Here is a 23,291-nt window from a genome sequence, read left to right as displayed (position 1 = left end):
AGGAAATACTCCCAGCTGTCTCCTAGATTGGGAAAAGCCATCCCGCCGGGAAAGCTATTTTCCCGAGTGAATGCGATGCGCCGTTTATCACTTTACCTTGATGGTTTGCAAAAAAAAAAGATCAATTTGCTAACCTCAGTACCGAACTGAAGAAAAGAAGAGAAGCACTCGTTCTATCAGCACCAATTATACCCAATCTGCAAATCAGCAACTTTTAAACTGCTCCAAGAGAAAAAAGCAACAGTAAAAGCCAACCAAATTGCAGCTTAAAACCCGCTGGCATTGATCGTTTATACACCTGCATCGCACATCGCATCTCCGAATAGCTTCAATCAAAATGGGCTGGCTCTGGACATCATTGCCCCCCAAACCTCCCGCCGACCAACCCTCGTCCTCTCCTTCTTCTGCCTCTCCTCTACCTCCAGCATCCTCCTCCTCAATACCCAGCTCATCTCAAGCTCCCAACGAGCCCGTCGATCCCGAGATCCAAAAACTCCTCGACCTCTTCAACAAATCCGACGACACCCCCAAATCTTCCTCTTCCTCTTCTTCAAATCAGCCCCCCTCAGCCGTCACCTCATGGCTCTCCTCCAAATTCTCCTCCGCCCCCGAAGCCCTCCCCGTCCCGCCCCTCGACCCCGTCAGCGAATCCCTCCTCCCAACCGACATGTCCTGCCGCCAGGCCTTTGACCAGGCCTGGTCCTGCAACTCGCTCGGCGGCCAGTGGAACGCCGTCTACCGCAACGGCGAGATGCGCTCCTGCAGCCACCTGTGGGACGATTTCTGGTTCTGCATGCGCACAAAGAGCTTCTCCGGCACCATCAAGGAGAACGCCGTCCGCGAGCACTACCGCCGCAAGGAGTACGAAAAGTACTACGCTCCCGGCAGCCATAGCAGCGAGGAGATTTGGGAGGCGAGGGAGCACAAGGTGGCTCCGGGCAGTGCCTTTTCCGAGGCCATTGAGATTGCGCAGGTTGATGACGATGAGTGGAGGAGGTTGGAGGACGAGAGGAGAAGGAAGATACGCCAGGATTTGGGATATGAAAAGAAGTCATGAGTGTTGATGTTTCAAAAGAGACATAAATGCATGTATTATTATGATTCATATATTTGATGACATCAAGAGCTTCTCCTCAATGTACAAACATACAATCTAATACCAAGGACAAGGATTAATCAGATATATGCTAGATCAACGCTCACCGTCACACTCTACTTCCAACTGCTAACCATATCATTCTGCAGAACTCTTAAGGAATACTCGCAAGCTAAACTAATGTTCCACGAGGTATCGAGGTACCATGTCATTTGTACCGCACACGAGATTGAGAGTTGCACAAAAGTTGAATTCCGCGTGTCAAGTTTGCCATTTTAATCCAGTGTTGTTTAAAAATTTATTGTCGTCACATTCACAAAGCAATAGGCGAGCATCAGGTTTATTCCATGTTTTTTTATTCCCTTAACTAATTAAAATACAACCAGGGCAAGCATCCCGCCCAGCTTTTTGACCCTTCATGTCCGTGATATGCTAGTTGAAAAATGAAAACAAAACAAAAGTGCAATAGTAAAAAATCTAATCATGGCATCATCCCTTGATCCCCTAGAGTAGGCCTCCACATCGTAGACGCATTACCAATCTGGAAGTTCAAGTCTGATGTTGGGGTATCAAAATTTTCGGTGGTGGTCAATTTAGTCGACCTCCTCGACGGTGGGGCCGTCATCGTGGCCAGCGGGGGGAGGACCGCCGGCGCCAGGGAAGCCGCCAGGACCGCCGGGCATGCCACCGGGGGCACCACCCTCACCACCAGCTCCGTAGAACTTCATCATGATGGGGTTGGCAACACCCTCGAGGTCCTTCTGGTGCTCCTCGTACTCCTCCTGGGTGGCCTGCTGGTTCTCGTCGAGCCAAGAGACGACGGAGTCGATCTTGGTCTTGAGGGTCTCCTTGTCGGCGGCCTCAATCTTCTCATCGACCTTGGGGTCGTTGAGAGTGTTGCGGAGAGAGTAGGCGTAGGACTCAAGGCCGTTCTTGGCAGAGACACGCTTGCCCTCGGCCTCATCCTCCTCCTTGTACTTCTCGGCATCGGAAAGCATGCGCTCAATCTCCTCCTTGGACAGGCGGCCCTTGTCGTTGGTGATGACAATCTTGTTGGACTTGCCAGTGCCCTTCTCAACGGCGGAGACGTTCATGATACCGTTGGCATCAACGTCGAAGGTGACCTCAATCTGGGGAACACCACGAGGGGCGGGGGGGATGCCAGTGAGCTCGAACTTGCCGAGAAGGTTGTTGTCCTTGGTGCGCTGACGCTCACCCTCGTAGACCTGGATGAGGACACCGGGCTGGTTGTCAGAGAAGGTGGAGAAGACCTCGGACTTCTTGGTGGGGATGGTGGTGTTGCGGGGGGATGAGCTTGGTCATCATGCCACCAGCAGTCTCGATACCGAGAGACAGGGGAGCGACATCGAGAAGCAGGATCTCGTTGGTGGACTTGGAAGAAGTGTCACCAGACAGGATAGCAGCCTGGACGGCAGCACCGTAGGCAACAGCCTCATCGGGGTTGATGGACTTGTTGGGCTCCTTGCCGTTGAAGTAGTCGGTAATGAGCTTCTGGATACGGGGGATACGGGTGGATCCACCGACGAGGACGATCTCGTGGACCTGGGACTTGTCGATCTTGGCATCGGCAAGGACACGGTCGACGGGCTGGATGGTGGATCGGAAGAGATCCTGGCACAGCTCCTCGAAACGGGCACGGGTGATGGAGGTGTAGAAGTCAACACCCTCGAAGAGAGAGTCGATCTCAATGGAGGTCTGGGCAGAAGAAGAAAGGGTTCGCTTGGCACGCTCGCAAGCAGTTCGGAGACGACGCAGAGCACGGGCGTTGGTGGACAGATCCTGGGAGGGAGTTAGCGAACTGTTCTGAATACCATGACATGTGTTTTGATTTTTACTAACCTTCTTGTTCTTGCGCTTGAACTCGTTGACAAAGTGGTTGACCAGACGGTTGTCGAAATCCTCACCACCCAAGTGAGTGTCACCGGCAGTGGACTTGACCTCGAAGATACCCTCCTCAATGGTCAGGAGAGAGACATCGAAAGTACCACCGCCAAGATCGAAGATGAGGACGTTGCGCTCGCCCTCGACCTTCTTGTCAAGACCGTAGGCAATGGCAGCAGCGGTGGGCTCGTTGATGATACGCAGGACGTTGAGACCGGCAATGAGACCGGCGTCCTTGGTGGCCTGACGCTGGCTGTCGTTGAAGTAGGCGGGGACAGTGACGACGGCGTTGTTGACGGTGGTGCCCAGGTAGGCCTCGGCGGTCTCACGCATCTTGGTCAGGATCATGGAGGAGATCTCCTCGGGAGTGAAGTTCTTGGTCTCGCCCTTGAACTCGACCTCGACGACGGGCTTGGAGCCCTTGTCGACAATCTTGAAGGGGAAGTGCTTCATGTCAGCCTGAACCTCGGGATCGGCGAACTTGCGACCAATCAATCGCTTGGCGTCGAAGACGGTGTTCTGGGGGTTCATGGCGACCTGGTTCTTGGCGGCATCACCAATCAGACGCTCGGTGTCGGTGAAGGCAACGAACGAAGGGGTCGTTCGGTTACCCTGGTCGTTGGCAATGATATCACATCGGTCCTCACGGAAGATACCGACGCAAGAGTACGTAGTACCCAGGTCGATACCGACGGCTGGTCCCATAGACATGGTGTGTGATTTGCGTGGGAAGAAACTCTCGAAACTAGACAAAAAGGGAAAAATGCGATTGTGGAAGAGGTTGAGAGAAGAGAAAAATGATGGTGATTGTGGTGAGATTTAGAGAGGATGTTCTGGGAAAGAAAACACAAGCGGCGTTTGGCTGCAGCGAGCATCTAAATAAAGGTCGGTGGAAGGGTTTCGATGCGGTTCTACACTATTCCAAAGGGTGCCCACACCGGAATCTTGCAGGGGCTCCGAGAAGGCTCTGGTAGGCGCTGGTAGGCGCTGCACACGCCTGGGCCATGCGGCGAAGGTGCTGGAAAGCTCTTGCGGCGCTGATTGGCGAGCCTGGTCAGTGCCCGACAAGGGTTTCTGACTGCTGTCTGGTCCCTTGCATTGTTTATTCTCGACTCTACGCTCGATTCCGCTGATTTCATCGACCTTCTTTGAAGCTTCAATTGCTTGTGATTTTCCTTGTCCCCTCCCTGGCAGCCCCTCCTTTCCCTTGATGTCATCTCCCCCTCCAGCTCCATGAAAGAAAAAAAAACTTCCATCGCGGGGCAGTGGCTGGGGTTCCTGGGACTTGCATCCCCCATACAGTAGGGCTGCGGCGCGCTGGTAGCGGGTACATGGCTGCCCCACCATAAGGCGCTAGAAGGTGCTGGACAGCTCTCTGCTGCGTATCGCTGCCTTACAGCGAAAGGTGCCCATAATTGTTGCCCTTTGTGGCGTAGCATGGCCTAGCTGGCAGCTCCCTGGACAAAGCAACTGCGTGAGATGGAAGCCAAAATCCCTCCCAGAGGTACCTTTTTTTGTCCTGCTGCTGATGCTAGGCGAAAATCCGATCGAATGGCCTGCCTCAGCATAGCAACAGGCGGCAGAAGAAAAAAAAAAAAAAAAGGCACCAAGCCCTTCTCTCGTCATCTTGACGCAGCCGTGGCCTTATCCAAACAGCCCTCGGCATGCAGTAAAACTCTTCGCTTAGCATTGCCCCAACTACAGCTACGGCGACCACGCACTGCCATTGCTCTGTTACGCGCCCCTTGAGCCTCAAAACGCTCTGAAACAAGAGGAAAAAACTCGCCCCTGTATCCATCCCCCATCAAGGGAGAACAAGGCAGCAGAGAAGCAAAACGAATCCAGAGAGCGGGTGGCAAGGCACTGCTTGGGCGGCGAGGCACCCAGCGGATCCTGCCCACCATCTCGCAGCCGCTAGATCCCAGCAGGCCCAGCATCTCCAAAAACGCCTAATCCCAATGCTGTGTACAGCGCACATACCTAATGCGCACATATCGCAGAGATACCACTCGCTGGACAAGGAAAATTTTTGATCCCCACTCCTTTTCTCAATGAATCATGGAATTCTTGTCAACATTCCCTCCACAGGCTGTTAGTAGATGCTAGCAGATGCGCCATTAGTCGTAAAAGAGTGCATCCGTACATAGCAGATTGATAGCACAGCATGATCAGACCCAGCCATCTAACCAACCACATCTCTGCCTCTCATTGTCGCCCAACACCAGCCCCAGCCCAAGTACAGAGACCATAGAGAGCAATACTATACTGCTACCCCGGGCGAAAATGCGAGATACGGTGCGTCTAAAAAACCACATCGGCCGTCACATGCATCCACTATCACCAGATATTCCCGTAAGAATGAAATAATCCATCATGAAGCCAAGCACAGCACAGCACAGCTCGGCACAGCTCGCAAAAAGTCTCTTACCTCACAATCAGGCGATTCCCCAGCTTTTAGTCGGAAATCTAAAAACTTAGGCGTCCACCAAGCGAGAGAGAGAGAGACAGCCCATTCTCTTTCGGATATCCTGGAAAGTTCTCTTAAGAAATTGATGCTTGGAGAACAGGCCACTTCCCTAAACTACCTACTAGGCTAACCAACGGCTGCGTGCATCTTCATCCTGACATCCGCCTCCTGTTGACTTCCTTTCTGCGTGGCCCAACTTATCTTATGAGACCCACTGGTTTGTGGAATAGACTACTAGTAGGTACTACAGTAATACTAGGTAAATGCTTCCTTGGGCTTTGCTCAATCACGCTTACTTGAGCTACAAAGGTTCTCAGTTCAGACACATTGGTAAGGTTTGGGGCAGACAGATCGTTCAGGTATCGTCGAATTCCGCTTAAGCTACGCAGCTAGACTCACAACGCTTCTCAATCTTCTCAACTATCGTACACAGGAAACACGCAAGACAAAGCCGCCAATATTGTGCTACAAAACACCACGCAAATAAACGCCTGTCACACCATCCTTTTAAAAACTTCAAAAACCATTATTGCATACGGCAAGTAGCATGAAAATACGCAAAATAACGGGGCAAGATTTTCATCCCAAATCCCAAATTAGCCAAAGGCTTTCCGTGCTCCCCTCCCTTACTCCGTAACTAGACGCAGCTTTTTGCCCACGTCTCGCCTTCTTGCATTCACGGCCGCCCGTTCTGATGCCTTGGTTTCCTCTTCAGCCGTATTACCGCGACCCTTGAGTGCTTGGAAGAGCATTCCCGCGTCAAAGAAGCCATCTGTGAAACATGTGATTAGCAAGTGTCAAGTGTTATAGTAGTGATGACAAAAGTGACTTACATCCACCAAGTTCGTCGTCGTCGCTGGTGAAGCTGGCTTCCGTCGGTGAGCCAGGACCCTGGCTGAAGCGTCTACCTCCCGGTCTGATCAATTCCGAGCCCGTGATCGGTCTGCCTCGAGACTTGAGTCGGTTCGATGGCTTTGGTCGAGCCAATTCTGCTTCGCGTGCTCGGCTTCCCTTTGTGCTGACCACCTTGCCATTGATAATGCGCAAGATGCGTCGGATTTCCAAGAGATAGCTCTCCAGCGTGTCCACAAAACGCTTCGTCTGTCGGTGCTTGCTGGCTACGCAAATAGAGATGGAGTCATCCTTGATAATGTAGCCAATGCCAAATCCGTCCCCGGAAGTTGGGCCAAACCCAAAGTGGCGAAGAGAAGGGTTGCCACAGTTGGAGGTTGAAAGAATCGTCGTGTTCAGCCTGTCCCAGCCGGAGTCTGCAAAGATGAGTGGAAGTGGGTGATGATCTCGCGACCTGGAGTTGGTGCTATCGCCACGTTCCCTAGACGGCCGGACTTCCACGCCGTCAATCGACAGAGAAGAGCTTCTTGGGCTTGCCGTTGGCGAAGACGTCGTCGGGCTTGACGTTCCGGGGCTGCTCATTCCACTATCAATCAAATCATCTACATACTTTTGCCACACACTGAATAGCGCATAGAGATGTCTATCGCATCCCTGTGCCTTTGAGCATTCTCTGGTGTTGCTGACGTGCTTTACACAGGCGCGCTTGAGAGCCTCAATCTTTTGCTCCGCCGGATTGTCGCCCCAGAAAGTCTGGACAAAGTCAACAGATTCCTTTGTTACCGGTCGAATGGCCTCTGTGCGACCGTGCAAGAAGGTCTTGGTCATGGCAGGCTCGTATGTGCACTCCACTCTGCCATACAGACCATAATAAGCTGCCTGGAACGCCATCTGGACAAAGGCATCGGGCGAGAATCCCATCGAAGTGATGAAGTGCTTGCCGTATGTTGAAAAATCGAGGCACTGGAATTCGTTCTGCTCAATCAAATCTGCCAGTCTGCTCTCTGCAAATCGCACCGCAATGCTCAGCTCCGGCATCATGTCCCATCCCAGCTTTCGGGGCGTAGTGTTGACGTCTCCGAAACTATCAATCTCCCGCTTTGACGGGTCAGGGCTGGTAGACGTCCACAGCGTCAGCGCCTGTCCATTGATGGTGCGCGCGAAGCGAAGGATCGTGTCCGTGTACACGTCGCTAGCGAATCGCAATACCGTGTGACCATCCACACCAGTGTGCTCAAAGTTGATACCGGCGCTTCCATTCTTGCAGACGATAATCTGGAGCTTGTCGTACCATCGGTTTGTGCATGTGCCGATCTGAACTCCATTCTTCACTTCACTAGTTCCGCATAGCATATTCTGGCAAAGATCTGCAACATTGTTCGGTTCGGAATAGTCAAGGCACAAGACGAAGAGGGCCGAGTCGACAATGTTGAGTGAGTCGGCGTTGTTCGATCCTGGTTCGCGGGTCAAAACATCTCGAAGGCCGGACCAAACCTTGCGGTTCTCCGTGCTAAGCACGCCTAGAGCACCCTTTGCCGCATCCTGGATGGGGGTTTGGCTGGCGTCGTCGACAATAGTTTGGAGGTTGACCTCGATGTCTTTTTCAGTCATGATGACATCCGAGTTGTCGTCGAGAACGTCGAACCAGTAGATTTGGCCGTGGCACATGACAACGATGTGCTTCGATTCCGGGTCCTGCTCAATCTGGCATCCGGCCTCGGTAGGAACTCTGGCCGTACCAAAGAGACGCGAAAACTGATACATGCACAACGGTGTCCCTTTAACCTTGTCTGGCGGCAGCTCTTCCTTTCGAACCGCTCTGATGAATTCCAGGGAAGATACGACAAGAGAGGCTGCACGAGTCACCTGGTTGTTTCTTGCCGGAGTCGGATCATCTTCCAGAAGGAAGAAAGGATTCAGGTTGAGAACTACAGGGTTATCAAAGTTGAGGTACGAATCATACCCTTTTTGGTCAATGTTAGTGCCAGCTACCATGGTACAGTCAAGTCAGGCCAGGCTTACAGAATTGTTCGATATAACTGGTCTTGCCCTGGGCATATCTCTTCAACTTCTCCTGCAAGTCGGGACCTTCTTCTCTTAGGAATTCGTTGACTGCATGTTTTGTCTCGGCATGTTCTCTGGGAGACTGCAGCGGTTTCAGAGCTTCCAGGTACTTGATGGCTGAGCTCTCGAGTTCAGGAATGGGTAGCTTTGGTAGCTTGTCCTGGGCCGCAAAGGTAATACCGCCCTCCATCTTGTGCTCGTGGTATGTGGGCGTAGGTACTCTGGTGTACGCACCAGACAACCGTGGAGGCTGCCGTGGAGTGGGAGTGGCAGTGGCAGTGGCAGCCCCAGATCGGACTGGCTCTGATTCTGTTGGTGGTTCTGGCAAGTCTGGGAGGCTGCGAGGAGTGTTGTAGTAGGATTTGGGTTCAGCAAGCCGTTCGGCTATGGACTGAGGGGAGCTGAAGACACGAACTGAGGCCGTCATAGCGTCAGTAAGTTGCAGTCGATTTAGCAATATAGAGGTGAGATGCTAGTGCTAATAGAGAGTCCGCGAAGGGCGGTACGGAAGAAATAGTGACAGTCGTCGTGGCAATAAACGGGCATTACACTTGAGGAGCCACGCAGATGAAGTCGATGCTCATGAAGGCGAACGATGGAGTACTAAACGGCAGTGCCGACGGAAGAACCGGGGGATGGAGATTGGCAGCAAAGGAGAAAGGTGCGTCAGAGCCAAGCGCGATGAAAGGATATATATATATACCTATATATACTACTAGTATATGTAGGTAGGTACAAGTAGCATATAGATGGGGGGGTTTATAATCGTGTAGACGCCGGCTACGGCTCAGAATCCGGGGGACGGGGACAGGGTGGAGTCCCCGCAGTCAGCCGGAGCCTTTATGATGGTATATGCAAGTGGTGGGCAATGGGATGAGAACCCGAATCCCAGTAAGAACAGAACGTCTCTGACAGGGTCATCTGCGGAAATCACCACCAAGAGGATGTGGCCCGGCTGAGTGAATAAAAGCTAGGCTTTGCCGGGGCTAGAGAGGAGAATGGGGAGAAAGGGGAAAGCGCACAAGAGGCCCTCCGCATGCCCGGCCGCGATAAGAAGGGCCTTGCCTCTTACACGGGGAGCAGCTCCCACGTACGGTACCTCGAGCTTTGCAGGCACCTCCAGCGTCCGGCCAAGTACACTTGCACGCTGCTTCGCGGCTTGGAGTGGGAGCTAAGAAAGGAAAATACAACAAGGTAATGCCCGATGACCGGCTGGGCACGAAAGGCATCCTGGGAAACGTTCAGACTTACAGGCCGCTGGTTGCCTTGCGGTGGTTAGACGGGCGGTTGGCTGGCTGGAGCGCGAGCGCGCGCAGAGGATTTGACGAGTTGCAACGGCTGATTCGGGAGCATGTGCCTGTCTGCTACAAGTACTCTGCACATGAGCCCGTAGAGAACAGCCTGACGTCGACTTGGGACTGGCTAACAAGCCATACGGGGGGGTGCGAGGCGAGAGAAGCTGCTGGCGATGCGTCCCAAGTGGGGAGCGTCAGAAGCGCAGAGGCAACCACGGCGAAGTGGAAAAAAGCGACGGGGCCGGCCTCAAGGTGAGGAAGCGCAGTAGCAACGTATGCTCGGCTGCGGGCTGCGACGAGGCAAAGACCCAAGAACGTGCCTCGATCTGGCGTCACGTCAAGTGGACCACAAACGGCTTGGAGTGGTGGCTTCGGGCGAGGGGATGTTCGGATCGGAGGGTTGCGAGGGTTTCAGAAGAGGGATTTGATTTGCAGCGCGGCGTCTGCAAAGGGGAGTTGGCAGCGAGCGGTCGACGCTACAAGCTGATTTGCAATCTGGAGAGTCGAGGCGGCTTCTCCTCGATTGTCTCTCTTCTCTCTGCGTGTCGAGACTGCTGTGGGAGCCCAGGCAAGGGTACCTCGTGATGGCCCCGAGACTGTCACGATGATATTTTTGTGTGGCAAAGAGCAAGAGCACTGATGGGAGGCTGAGTCAGTTGGTGTTTGAACGTCTGGCGAATTCTCGGTGTCTAGGGCAAAAGGGCTTTTACTGGTCACAGGGCCTTGGATTGGGACTGGAGCCTTCTGGATGCAATCGTGTTGCCCTAGAAGCTGGAACTCAATATTCGATGCAGTGCCTGTAAACTTGGCAGCACGCCTACTACTTACAGTACTGTAGAGCTAACAGCGGCACGTTTTGCACAAGGTCTAGAAGCGAGCGGCTGCAGGCGGTTCCACTGCAGCGACGTCACGAGCTAGCGACCCCATGGCGCCCCCAAGCCGCTCCGCATGGGGGAGGCGTTCTGGCATCTCTGCTTGTGTCGATGCATGCATGTAACATGTGGGAGAGTTCCCTGTACCTCTGGGCGCCGGTTTTTACGCGGGATGTAACCTGAGGATGCGATGCAGCTAGCAGTAGCTGGTACATTTCACTGTGGCCAATGCTCATGCCGCGCATATTCCTTTCTGCGCATTGCTCTCCAGTAGTGACAAGTACGAGCCCTGTATATGTATCAACGTACCGTACCAGCAGAACTGCAGCTTGCAGAATCGCTCTTCTCAAGCTCCTCTTCCAAGACACTCCCGGAAAAGCCGAGTCTCGGTGTGGAAGTTGTTCTGCGGATGCTCCGAACCGGCTAGGAAAGGCTCTCCGGACAAGAGGATGAAGAAGATAAAGAGACAATCACATGTTGTCTTAGTCATCCGTCTGCTTTCCTCTTTCAGTATCGACATCTGTTACTAGCAGAGACTGCGTGTAATTCAAATTCAGCTCAACAGCCCCATACTGCTCGAACCTGTCAAATAAGCCGATGAGGAATCCCAGCTACAGCCGTGCTAGCAGTCTCCTCAACTCCTCATTATACTCTGCTGTACTCCATAACCCCATGTTCCATGCTCCATAAATACATGCCTCGTGTACGGCCCGAGATTTGTTATTGCCGCTGAGATCTCAGGAGATATTAGTATTGATTACCACCGAGTGCTTTGTACAGGGAACTGGGGCTCAATGGCCCGCATTCCTCGGGCCAGCGGACCATGCACCAAATATTGGCTACACCATGCACCTGCGACTTTGATTTGCTGACGAGACTACTTTACTCCCAGAGGCACGTTGGAAAAGGAGATTTCGTCATTCATCAAATCTTTTGTCAAATCATTCACCCAAGCTAGTCCGATATCAAGGCACCTTCACATGTCAACACATCTCCCCCTCCAATTATACTACTTGCAGGTACATGTAAACTGTCCAGGATATCGCGCACGCATTACTACCTCTGCCTAGCAGTACCACCTGCTATCTAGCTAAAGCAAATTAGATCTCAAAATTTTGATTCAAAGATCAAATCCGACAAGGGGAAGGTTTGCATCTCGCACGCATAGAGCATACTCTTAATCATCTACACCTCAGCAGCTACCACCCTTTCAGGTGAATTGCTTGCTTTCGTCCATGAACAACAGGCTACGTTATATTCATACCTACAATCAAAATACATGTATAAAGTTCGAGCTTCATACATCTCTCACGTGACGTGAGAAAGAAAATGCATATTGTGCCGGAGTAACACACAAGCTTTGTAGATCAATCTCTCATACAGTCGTAGCATCACACTATTGCCAATTTGGAGCCTATTTACACCCGACGGTTCTTGGTGTTACAGCAGATCGCCCTCGAGCAAGGTCATGATGCGTAGAACTAGATTTCCACTTTCCTACCCTCACCTTTCGGGGACAGGCGTATGCTTGTATATCGGTGATGCCAGCATTTCCATTTAAAGACTGCATTCCTTTCATTTGGGCCTCTCACAACGCAGCGCCATTACTCTTTCGTGGTTATTCTACAGATTCCTCAAAGAGGTCAAGTAGATGCCTCAACGTCTTCTCATGTAGCCTGCCTACTGGACCCAATTGTATACCCCATCTCAAGCTTCAAATCACCCATAATAAATGACGTAAACATCATTTGCAGCTATAAAGTCCAACTTGGATTACTCATTTATTCTATCTGCTATAGCTTAGTAGGAATAGTGTGCATATTTATAGCCTTCCGTGGTATTCTGTGTCACACAACTGGCCAATGACAGTCGGTTCTTTCCTGAGCTTTTTGTATTAGAAACATCTTCACTGATTTGCTCTAGTATCATTTATAAACGGCGTTTCAATACCAGATGTTACTTCCGAGACAGCACTCGGTGGTATAGACACTCTCGCCGCCGTATCTGTATCATTCAGCAGCGTATCCCGGTTGCAGTTCCAACTTTAGTCAACAGTATCATATACAACACTAGATATAAGCTTTCCAATAACAACTCATAAATGACAAGTTTGAGCGGCCTTTTATTTAAATATGTAATGCACTCTTCAACATTTTGCCGTCGAGAACATCATTGCTCTCTTTGTAAGCTCAAAAGGCAACACTTAGATACTTGCTTGCGGTATATCATTCGCTAAACTGATATTTTGTTTTCACTTGTAGCTAAATATGTGACCTTGAACCACATGACACAATCATTTGTTAAAAGCATCAGGGTGTATTATACAAGTATTTTAATCTGATCGGTGTTAATTCCTTCTTCTCCAGTAGTCATTACCATTTCATAGCCTATAATTATTCTCAATTGACCTTCAAGTCAATGCTATATCCTATAATAAATAGCGGGAAAAAAAAAACCATTATATATGGTGATTCAAAGCACAACTGTCATGTCAATCTCTGCCTCAATCTCAATCTCAAATACATCCAACAGAGCTTGTTGCCAAGTCCATCTATCAGCTATACAATCTCCAACAAACACCTCCCTCTCATCCACAAAAATAATGTAAAAATCACTCCCAGATCCACACGCAGCACAATGAATATGTAAAACAGACCCGTTTATGGATATAATTGATCGCGATCCATGAGGCTTGAATACTCCGTACCCGCCCCGCCAAACATTAAGCTTATAAAGCGGGCTGACGAACCATCAAATCAACACAACTACATGTATTACAAAGTAAACGACTCGAGTATTTATACTTGTTTTCAACAGTTTGCATTAAGTAGGCAATATCTACATGTTTGAAGCTATTTTCATCAAAACCTTTGAGAAATGTGTACAAGAGCCATCGCTGCTATACTACAAGTACAAGTATGCTCAGACAGAAAATTCGTAATCGGAAATGACAGCAAGGCATCACATCCCTCAGTGCCCGTAAATTATATATAACCAGCTCTTTATACAGCATTAAATCCACCAAATACCTTCCTGCAATCAAAGTATAATATATCTGAAGGGTGAAAAGTAAAAGCACCGAAAATAGCTTCTAAATCAACTCCGGCACTAATGCAAAAGCAAATAACCAATCCCAAAAACGCCAGCTTGCTCATATGTTCTGCTTGCTGATGTTCACATCAGTTTTTTTCAGCTTCTTCTTGTCTCATATGCTACTTTCATCAACCATGCTGCCTAATGATGCCTGCTATCTAAGCAAGCTCATGCATTTGGCCGCGATGATTGTCTGAACCAGCCGCTGGGGCCTCGTGAATGACGTTTTCTTGGGGCTGGAAGCCTCCGGCCACGGGAGCTACATAGCCACCAGATGGAGCCGGGCTGGTGCTAGACGGAGCAATGCTGTATCGAGGATCAATGTGCGATCCATTGGGCGATGTAGCCTGGTCAGGAGAAACCGAAGGCTGGGGGGGATAGAATCCTTGCTGGCCGTACTGCTGGTTGGGGGGGTATGGCTGTTGTCCTGTAGCCGCGGCATATTCGGGGTTATAGTAGGTCTGGGGGGCTCTGTTGCATCCCGGGAGCCGGATAAATGACAGGAGGAGGAGCGTTCTGGCTCACTGGCTCGTGTCCGGCGGCAGCTGAGTTCCTACGGCGGAGGAAGAAGAAGACGGCAAGGCCGATCAAAGCAAGTCCACCGACACCACCGACAACTCCTCCAACAATAGCTCCAGTGTTGCTCTTGGAGCCACCGCTGTTTTTGCTACCATTGTCGTTGTCACCGCTGCTTCCGTTGTTGTCGCCGCTGCTACCACCACCACCAGTGCCAGATGCTGATGGGCTAGAAGAAGAGGTGAGACCAGTCGAAGTAGGATCATCAGTGGTAGTAGTAGCCTCATTGTCTGTCAACGTGAGAGGGCGGAACGTCCTGGAGGATTCGCCACGGTATGTCGTCAACGCGGCCTGGATGCCGGTGATGTTCACATTATTACAGAAGACGTCCATGATGTCTCCTGGGAAGGAAATCGTATTGCAGTAAGGGGCGTCTGTGCTTGTGCTGTTGACGACGTTGTTAGTCAAATCACCAAAAGAAAGATTCAGCTCGGCTGAGTGAGCAATGAGATCGGCGGAACGAACCATTTGAGAGTGAAAGTATCAACAGCACAACCATTGTCGCATTTGCTCTGGCTGAAATACTCATTGTAATCGATACAGACGTTTCTGGCATTGCATTCGTTTGAGTTGCAGCAGGCAACATGTCCTGGGGCTTGGGACGATTGGGACGCGGTGAAGAAAACACAAGTTGCGCCAACACCACAAGTGTATCCCGCACCCGCAAGACCGGAAATAAAACCACAGGTGGCATCGGGGGGCAACGTAGACAACGGTAGGAGTGGATGATGAAGCTGCTCGGCGCTGAAGAGCCTGGTGGAAGGGGAAACTGGGAGGGCTCGTTGGTTTTGGGCTGAATCCACCAAAGTCGAAGCCAGAGGCAGCAGTTGCTCTAGGCTGGTGCAAGTTGCGAGCATCAACAGCAGCCAGCAGAGCTGCAAAGGCAGCATAAACACTCGTTGCCTTGTTCATGATGACCGGGCTTCACAAGTGGAATTGGTATGGGAGAAAGGTCGACAACACCACGTCCAAAGAGCTGAAGCTGGCCCAACTGTGTGCTGGAAGAGCAAGAAGGAGCAGGAGAAGGGGGAAACGTCTAGCGTTAGGGGGCACTCGCTCCCAGATGACTTTTATTGCATTGGCCATGGCACAAAATGTGCCTGAGCTACTGAGGATAGCCCAGTGACTGTGATAGACCATACTGGGTAGCTTCCCGGCAACTCTGCTGGAACTCGGTGCCAAGCCATACTCCGCGCTCCATTCAGCCTCAATCTAGTCCATCTGCTAGCTCGACAAGGCATGGATGTTGTGTGAAAAGCTGCCGACAGTTGCAGGCCAGACCCTCTCGTTGCAAGCAGGACCCTCTCGTCGGATTGGTGGCTTACACGAGCTGAATGGCAGCAGGACGCTAACAGCAAATAGACCCAGAATCCATGAGAACACTGACCACTATGCATCAGATAAAGCGACAGGGGGTGCGGAAGGTTGTCAGCTCCATGCAGGAGAGCACAGAAACATGATTGCAACAACTAAAACCTGCTGATTTGGACAGAGCAGGGTGACTGTGAGTACCTCGCTTGTGCTGCCCATCACTGCGAGTTGTTGTAGTTGCTGGTTAGAACAATCTTCACATCTCATATAGTCCAAGCCACAAGATCTGATCCCTTGCTTTACGTTTGCCACAGCCGCAGCTGTAGCCGCAGCGGGAAATAGTGGGCGATAAGACATACATTAGTAGCAGTAGTACCAGCTGCTAGTATATGAGGTACTACCCAGCAGTTGTTGTGGTAGGATTTTGGGGTAGTAGTAGCACAGAGACGCTCGCAAATACTGCCGAGTGATGGAGGATCATCTTCTCGTGTGGAATCGCCTCATTCACAGGACCTTGGCTCGGCATTCCTCACAGTCCCGTCCGGATATTCGCTCAAGAATCCAAATGAGCTGCGGACGTTGCTGCCTGACCGCATCCCTCACGTATTTGGACATTCGTGTGTCTCAATCGAAATCGCACCAAAGGCGCGGAACCCGCAGCGCTCTATCAACGCCCATTCTAAATCGGGAACAAGATTTTAGCTTGCCGAATAAGACGGAGGAATAATTGTGGAAATGAGAGGGGACCCGATGCAGCTGTTTCTGGCAACGCATGTGCACGATCAACCAGCAAAGCCTGTCTAGCATTGAATCCGCCCAACCACTAGGCGGCACCGGGTGAGAGACCCTGGTCAAGGTTGTGCCGCACTCAGTGAGGAGAAATGGATGGAGCCTGAGTGTCTGAGAGCTTTGTCGCGACTATCGTCTTGAGTTGAGCATGGGAACAGTCCATGTCCTCTGAAGCGCTTTTAACGTGAGGAAAAAGGGCCATTGCAGAATTAGAATCCAGGGTTTTCCATGCTTTCTCCTTGCGTCTTCTGTTGTGCAAAGCTCTCTAGTCTGCCAAGTCTTTAATTTTAGAAGCAAACCATCCCACCGAGCTGTCTCGAAGGGCGCAGTAGTCAACTTTGCTTTTTCTCTTTCTGGCTTCTTTTACCGCCATCTGCAGCTCACAAGTCAGTCGCGAGCTAAACAAGACCCCGGCCAAGTCCCTGAGCCGCCCTGCGGTGGTTGGCCAGACTCGACCAGCTCTCCCACTGGGACGCTCGATAGGCTGTGCCGGCCGCGTGAGGCTGAATCGACGGTGGGCAGAGCTGCCATGGCGCGAAACTAATGGGCAGGGATGGGCATCCCACTAGGTGCGAAAAGAGGTTGGGCAGAGTTGAGGGGATCCGCAGGTGCAAGCGCGGGAAGAGATTTGCGCGGGCGAGATTTGGTCAGAATTTTGTGCATGCGATTATACATATCGACGATGCGATGTGGATGACTAAGCAAATGTCAGGTTGGGTGTAGGGTAGGCTGGAGGAGCAGCGTCGCGATTTGCTGCTGCACGCAGACATCACGAGAGACGTACGAAGCAGAACTACATCGTCAACACGAACGGCAATATTCCATCTGCCGCTAATTGATGGGTGTTGACAATTCAAATCTATGGACCCAAAGAGAGATCTTCAAGTCTTGCATACACTTGCCCCGCCTAGCCTTACACGCAGACTCGGCATACCGCACAAGTCCCAGAAGCGACAGCGATCTCGTTAATCGAGCCGTCCAAGCAGCTGTATCAGGGCCTTCGCATTAGCGTATCAAAAAAAAAAAAAAACAGACACAAATTGCGACTAACAGCCTGTCTCAGAACGCCACATGCACGGCATGACATGGCATAGCACAGCTTAAGTCTGGACAGAGCAGCGTTGGGTCAAGCATCCTCCACAAGCTTTGAGCTACACGAGCCTTGGCCCTATCATCTTACACCCTCTCTCCTCCACCCTGGCTCTGCCGCCAAAGATCGTGATTGAGCTGGTACTGGAGTTTTCCTTCTGAAGTTTACATGTATCTGCAGACCTAGCCAGCAGTTCAAATGACGGATCTTGTCCACATCCTCCCTTCCTTCCCCCTTTCTGCCTTTGCTGCTCTCATTCCTACCATCGAACGACACGCCCTCACAACTACCGATCTTCTCACAACCCACCCCACTGATCTCGCCAAGCGAACTCAACTACCAATTATTGACCTTCGCCGGTTTCTTGCTGCTATACAAGCCTCATTATCAGACGATCTCACTCCCAGCAGGCCACTCGCACCACCACCATCTTCTCCCTCACCGCCAGAGAACCAGGAAGAACAAGAGGATGAGAAGGAACCAAAGAACCAGGAGAGCCAGGAGGAGCAAGAGAAACAGCCACGCCCACTTACATCTGTCACCTCAGATGAATTCATCAGCACCCTCGACGATGGACTAGACGCAGCTCTCGGAGGCGGTGTGCCCGTTGGCCACATCACAGAGTTCACCGGAGAAAGCGGCGTGGGCAAGACGCAATTCCTCCTCTCATTATGCCTAGCCGTGCAACTCCCCCCTCCCCACGGCCTAGGCAAACAGGCCCTTTATATTTCCACCGAGTCTGGACTTACAACTAGGCGTCTGGCCCAGATGCTTCAAGGAAATACAATCTTACGAGAGGCTGCCGAATCAGGAACCCCAGCATCGTTGGACGGCATCCACAGCGCTGTGACTCCTGACCTAGAAACTCAGGACCACATCTTGGAGTATCAAGTGCCGGTCCTGCTATCAAGACATGAGATTGGAATCCTCATCATCGATTCCGTTGCTGCCAATTTTCGCGCCGAATTTGAGCGTCAGGGCTCCCATGGCTCTAACATGGCCACCCGGAGTGCTGAGCTCACTCGTCTAGGTGCCCTCCTCCGCGACCTTGCTCGAAGACACAACATCGCCGTCGTTGTAGCAAACCAAGTCGCCGACCGGTTTGCCTCATCTACCACCCCCTCTACTATTCCACGCAGCCTTGCCATGAGAGGCAACTTGTCGCCATCGCATCAAGAAAGCCCCCCTAGCCTCGCGGAGCATGCCCCCTCCATCAACCATACCAAACCTCTCCAGCACGCCTTCATCGTCGATGCCATTCTCATTCTTTCCAGACGACGAACCAGCTACATCTCCTGCCCTCGCGCTAGATCACCAGCAGCGCTGGTTCACCGGCTGGGGCGACGACCCGCGTAGCTCCAGCTCCCTCAAGACGCCGAGCCTGGGGCTTGTCTGGTCCACTCAGATATCCTGCCGCGTAGCTCTCTACAAGCGGCCTGTGTACGGCCGCCCTACGAGGGTCGCTGCCCCCATCACCGCAGACGATGATTTTGATGCAATGTCGCCGACGCTCAAGACTTGGAGAAGATGGATGAAAGTGGTGTTTGCGCCGCACGTGGCTGCTTCGGGACAGGGTATTGAAAATGCGACGGAATATGAAGTGACAATGGAAGGACTAAAATCTGTAAAAAAAAGATAAAGTGAAGTAAATTGTGGCAGGTAGCATATGGCAGTGAAATGAAACTACTCATTTGTGTTACAAAATAGACTGCGATTTCCAAATCCAAAATGCTTCATTTTATTCTATTTTATGCAATTATTTACAGTCTGGTATACACATCTTTCTCCTAACAAGGGCAGTGAAGACGATTCACTCGTCTACATTAGCTAGGATGAGGGAACTCGTCCTCCAGCTGCAGCCGCACTCCAACATTCATACTAATCAGTTCTTGTACCAGCAGCTTGGCGGCATACGGCATCTGCATCTTCGTCACATCCCTCGTGCTTTTGCAAGTGCTGCAGTAGCCCTTGTATCCAAACAGACCGCACTGCTGGCAGATGTCAATCATGGTTCCGTCAGAACTCAACATGAGTCGCTCAAGCAGAAGCTGAGAAGCACCATAGGCAATCAGACAATCACGTTCCATTTCTCCCAGACGAAGACCACCGTCTCGCGATCGACCTTCGGTGGGCTGTCGAGTCAGAATGGCTCTGGGGCCGCGAGCACGAGAGTGCATCTTGTCTTGCACCATGTGCTTCAGACGTTGGTAGTAGATTGGGCCGTTGAAGATGTATGCCTCCAGCGGCTCTCCGGTAATACCAGACGTGAAGTAGTCTTTGCCCTCCCACGAGAAGCCGTTGTCGACCAATACCTCGCTTACTTGCTGCACGGGGTGAGATCTAAAGGCATCACCAAAGCCGTAGTCTTTGCGACCGTGAACGATACTTGCTTTGCCGGTCAGACATTCAAGCAGTTTACCAACTGTCATTCGAGAGGGGAAACCGTGAGGGTTCATGATGATGTCGGGACACAGACCGCTATCAGCAAACGGCATGTCTTCTTGGTCGACGATGATACCCACGACACCCTTCTGTCCGTGACGAGAAGAGAACTTGTCACCAAGCTCGGGTCTCCGCGTCTGTCTGGTCTGCACCTTGATGACCGTTGTATCCTTTTCCGTCTGAGAAATCATAACCTTGTCAATGTAAGCAGGGTCGGCGATACGATACGAGACTGCGGTATCGCGGTATTCGCTAGGCCCACGGTCAAGACCAATACCCGTCGTTGTCATATCAAGAGGGGTCTCCTTCTTAACCATTGCCTCTCCCGAGTGTATTCTTTGGCCAACGATGGCTAGACCGTCGGCGTCCAAAGCTTCGTGCTTCTTGATTCGTCGCATAACACCGTTCTCCACCTCATTGACCGGGTCGCCTACACGCTCCCTTCGGCCATTGGGATATTTCTGAAGTTCAGTTGTATATTTACGGAAAACTTGGCAGCGCCCAAATCCTCTGTCAATGGATGCCTTGTTCAAAACCAAGGCATCTTCAATATCATATCCAGAGTACGACATGACAACGACTGTGGCATTTTGACCGGCAGGAAGCTTATCGTAATGGATAAGCTGAATTGTCTTCGTTATTACCATGGGCCGTTGGGGGTAGACTAGTGTGTAGAGGAGAGTATCGATTCGGTTGAATTGGTTGTGTGCAATAGCACCAATGGCTTGTTTACCCATAGCGCATTGGTAAGTGTTTCGGGGAGATTGGTTGTGGTGTGGGAAGGGAATAAGTCCTGCAACGGCGCCGAGGAGTGTGAATGGTTCAATCTCCAAGTGGGTTGTGCTCATTGTCACTTGATCTTCATAAATAGTGATGAGAGCATCGTTTTCTTCGTTGACATCCAAGTACTCCACAATGCCCTTTGTCAGGAAATCGTCGAACGTAACTTTGCCCATTTGAAGCAGACGGAGGTGTTCGGGCTTGAGCTTCTGTTTGCCGTTCTTCACAATGATATACGGACGACAGATGCGGCCTTCATCCGTGGCAATGTGGATAGCATTGAAATGCGAATTGGTATGAATACCGACAAAGGGCGAAATCCAGCCTCGGCGACGCATTGTGCGGAACCTATGCGTAAATCTCTTTGGGTATCTGGTGAGTGCAAATGGGGTACCGTTGACATGAATAATGTATGAGCCTTCGCGGTGCATTTCAGCACCCGAAAAATTCCGAATTGGTTCAACACCAACATCAAGGGTAAAAATCCATCTCTTCACGGGGTCCTCTTCCACATTGGTTGTGATGTGTGTCATTAAAGCAAGGTTCTTTACCAGACCACAGGCTTCACCTTCAGGTGTATCAGACGGACACAGCATGCCCCACTGCGAGGGCTGAAGAGCTCGAGGTCCACTCACTTTGCGCGTCTTCTCAAACTGACTGCTGATTCTTGTCATCATACCGAGAGCACTGATGTAGCTCAGTCGACTGAGGACGTGCGTAACACCCGCTCTGTTCATGTTAAATCGCTTGACGCTCCAGTTTCCTGACTGGATAGCTCTGTTGATTCCTAGGCCAATGCTGTTGGCATGATTGCTAATCATATGAACGGCATCCAAGGGCACGGCTCGGTTGTTCTTTTTCAAAAACTTGTCAATCGACATTTTCACCTCTCCCATGAATCTCTTGAAAAGATCTTCGAAGAGAAGTGATAGCAGCTGACCAGCCAACTCAAGACGCTTGTTACCAACGAAATCTCGGTCGTCCACCAATTTATTATCCTGAGAGGCCATGAGCACTCTGCGTGTCATCATAGCCACGTAAATAGCCTTGGGATAAAAGTCGAGGCCTTCAATAGGAACATGCGCGATGATGAGGTTGGCTAAAGCATCTAATCCTTCTTCGACGTTATTTCGGCGGGCCTGGGCACCAAATTGGCCCCTCCGGGAACCCATCTTGACTCGAGATCCAATATATTCCAGAGCTTGGTGCTGTGTGAAAATACCAGCTTTGGCAGCTTCGTCAAAGTTGACGAGAAATTCGTCCTGATATCGGCCATCCGAACCTGCCACAAGCTGCATGATCTCGTAGTCCGAAAGACCGCCCAGAGCTTTGAGGATAATGACAATGGGGATACCTTCGACTAGAATATTGTGAGTGAGGACAATCTTGTCCTTTTTAAGAGTGACGTATGTTTTCGATTTTCGCTCGTGGGTCGAACTGGTTACTGATGCGGAAATGACATTGTTCTTCTCGTCGGCTTCGACAATGACTCGATTCTTGCTCAGCTGCTCTTGAATGAGAATGACCTTTTCCGTGCCATTGACAATAAAGTAGCCACCGGGATCCAGAGGACATTCGTTCATCTTCTCCATCTCAGAGTTGTTCGCTCCACTGAGTCGGCACTTGCAGCTCTTTAACATGACTGGCATTCGTCCAAGTGGCACATTTTTTCGCACAATCTTCTGTTTGTCACGAATGTATGCGATGTCGACAAATATGGGAGCGGCATACGTCATATCGCGGAGACGGCATTCCATTGGCGTGACTTCATTTCGAGATTTCGAGTCGTTGTAATCCAATCGACGGGGGCGGTCTACTCGAATATCGGTGAACCTAGAAGATGGGATTAGCCACAGGGTAGTATCTAGAAGCATAGTCAGACGTACTCAAGCCAAAAGTTGCTGTCGACATCGCTTCGGATAGTGCGGTTGGCACGAACAATCTCTTTGATCTCGTGCTCGACGAAGAAGTTGTATGAGTCAATGTGCCTATACGTAGTCGAAGAGTTAGAAAGCTGGAGGAAACTTTCGTTATACTACCGAGCGGAAAGGATAGAGGGCGTGCATACTGCTTCACAAGACCTTGGATATGTTAGCTTCAGATGCAGAAACTCGGATTGACGGAGCCAGAGCCTCACCTTTGACCTTGAGGAATGCCGGCAGCAGTTGGAACTTGTCTTCCTTGGTCGAGATTGGGTCGGTCAGCTTCTTGCCGTTGTAGAAGGGCTCCAGCAGGGCCTCGAAGCCATCGTCTATCAACGGCATCTTGAGCGTCACCTCGAGCAATTCATGGACTGGAGGAGAGAGTTGATCGCGGCACGTTTGTAAGCGGTTGGAGTCGCAAAATTAATCTTTTGGCGCTGCTCGATAATGCGATATGGATAAGCAGCTTGCGCCGGGCGAGAAAAAAAGTACTGCCCCGCGATGAGCAAAAATTTAGTGGAGCACCTGCTTCTTATGTAGAGCTTGACGATGATAAGATAAGATACGGAAGCGTCAACGTCAACGTCTTGCTATTGAAGCTGCGCTAAATGACATGAGTATACTACTATTAAAATGCACTTAAGGTAGTACCTAGGTGTGTTGTATGAAAAGTTGTAGACCTTAGCATCTTAATATTCCTTTCACTATGCCAAGTGACATCTCACTGAATGTTGGATGTA

At 51.0% G+C, this 23,291-nt stretch overlaps 6 protein-coding genes across 6 annotated transcripts; 2 read left to right on the top strand and 4 right to left on the bottom strand.

The window, feature by feature from the left end:
* Positions 1–337: 337 nt before the first annotated feature.
* TrAtP1_005767 (uncharacterized protein) lies at positions 338–1,057 on the top strand (the record flags this gene model as incomplete). Its single annotated transcript, XM_014089072.2, has 1 exon — positions 338–1,057. One exon carries the CDS (start codon positions 338–340, stop codon positions 1,055–1,057), a length of 720 nt encoding a protein of 239 aa, XP_013944547.1.
* A 632-nt stretch (positions 1,058–1,689) lies between these two features.
* On the bottom strand, positions 1,690–2,190 carry TrAtP1_005766 (uncharacterized protein; the record flags this gene model as incomplete). The annotated part of the gene is made up of 1 exon (XM_066112853.1): positions 1,690–2,190. One exon carries the CDS (start codon positions 2,188–2,190, stop codon positions 1,690–1,692), a length of 501 nt encoding a protein of 166 aa, XP_065968939.1.
* Positions 2,191–4,125: 1,935 nt separating this feature from the next.
* TrAtP1_005765 (uncharacterized protein) lies at positions 4,126–10,829 on the bottom strand. Its single transcript, XM_066112852.1, has 4 exons — positions 9,633–10,829; positions 8,340–8,795; positions 6,299–8,281; positions 4,126–6,237 (listed from the first exon to the last, which is right to left on the bottom strand). The coding sequence occupies exons 2-4, from the start codon at positions 8,569–8,571 to the stop codon at positions 6,092–6,094; spliced, it is 2,361 nt and encodes a 786-aa protein (XP_065968938.1). The 5' UTR covers positions 8,572–8,795; positions 9,633–10,829; the 3' UTR covers positions 4,126–6,091.
* A 2,530-nt stretch (positions 10,830–13,359) lies between these two features.
* On the bottom strand, positions 13,360–15,750 carry TrAtP1_005764 (uncharacterized protein). The gene is made up of 2 exons (XM_014089075.2): positions 14,683–15,750; positions 13,360–14,602 (listed from the first exon to the last, which is right to left on the bottom strand). Exons 1-2 carry the CDS (start codon positions 15,105–15,107, stop codon positions 14,092–14,094), a joined length of 936 nt encoding a protein of 311 aa, XP_013944550.2. The 5' UTR covers positions 15,108–15,750; the 3' UTR covers positions 13,360–14,091.
* Positions 15,751–17,605: 1,855 nt separating this feature from the next.
* Positions 17,606–18,763, top strand: TrAtP1_005763 (uncharacterized protein; the record flags this gene model as incomplete). The annotated part of the gene is made up of 1 exon (XM_014089076.2): positions 17,606–18,763. The coding sequence occupies one exon, from the start codon at positions 17,606–17,608 to the stop codon at positions 18,761–18,763; it is 1,158 nt and encodes a 385-aa protein (XP_013944551.2).
* Positions 18,764–19,121: 358 nt separating this feature from the next.
* On the bottom strand, positions 19,122–23,040 carry TrAtP1_005762 (uncharacterized protein). The gene is made up of 4 exons (XM_014089077.2): positions 22,767–23,040; positions 22,698–22,710; positions 22,516–22,617; positions 19,122–22,462 (listed from the first exon to the last, which is right to left on the bottom strand). The coding sequence occupies exons 1-4, from the start codon at positions 22,891–22,893 to the stop codon at positions 19,231–19,233; spliced, it is 3,474 nt and encodes a 1,157-aa protein (XP_013944552.1). The 5' UTR covers positions 22,894–23,040; the 3' UTR covers positions 19,122–19,230.
* Positions 23,041–23,291: the final 251 nt, after the last annotated feature.

Source organism: Trichoderma atroviride, chromosome 3 (assembly GCF_020647795.1).
Source record: "Trichoderma atroviride chromosome 3, complete sequence".
Lineage (NCBI taxonomy): Eukaryota > Fungi > Ascomycota > Sordariomycetes > Hypocreales > Hypocreaceae > Trichoderma > Trichoderma atroviride.
This window is presented reverse-complemented; position numbering and strand designations above follow the sequence as displayed.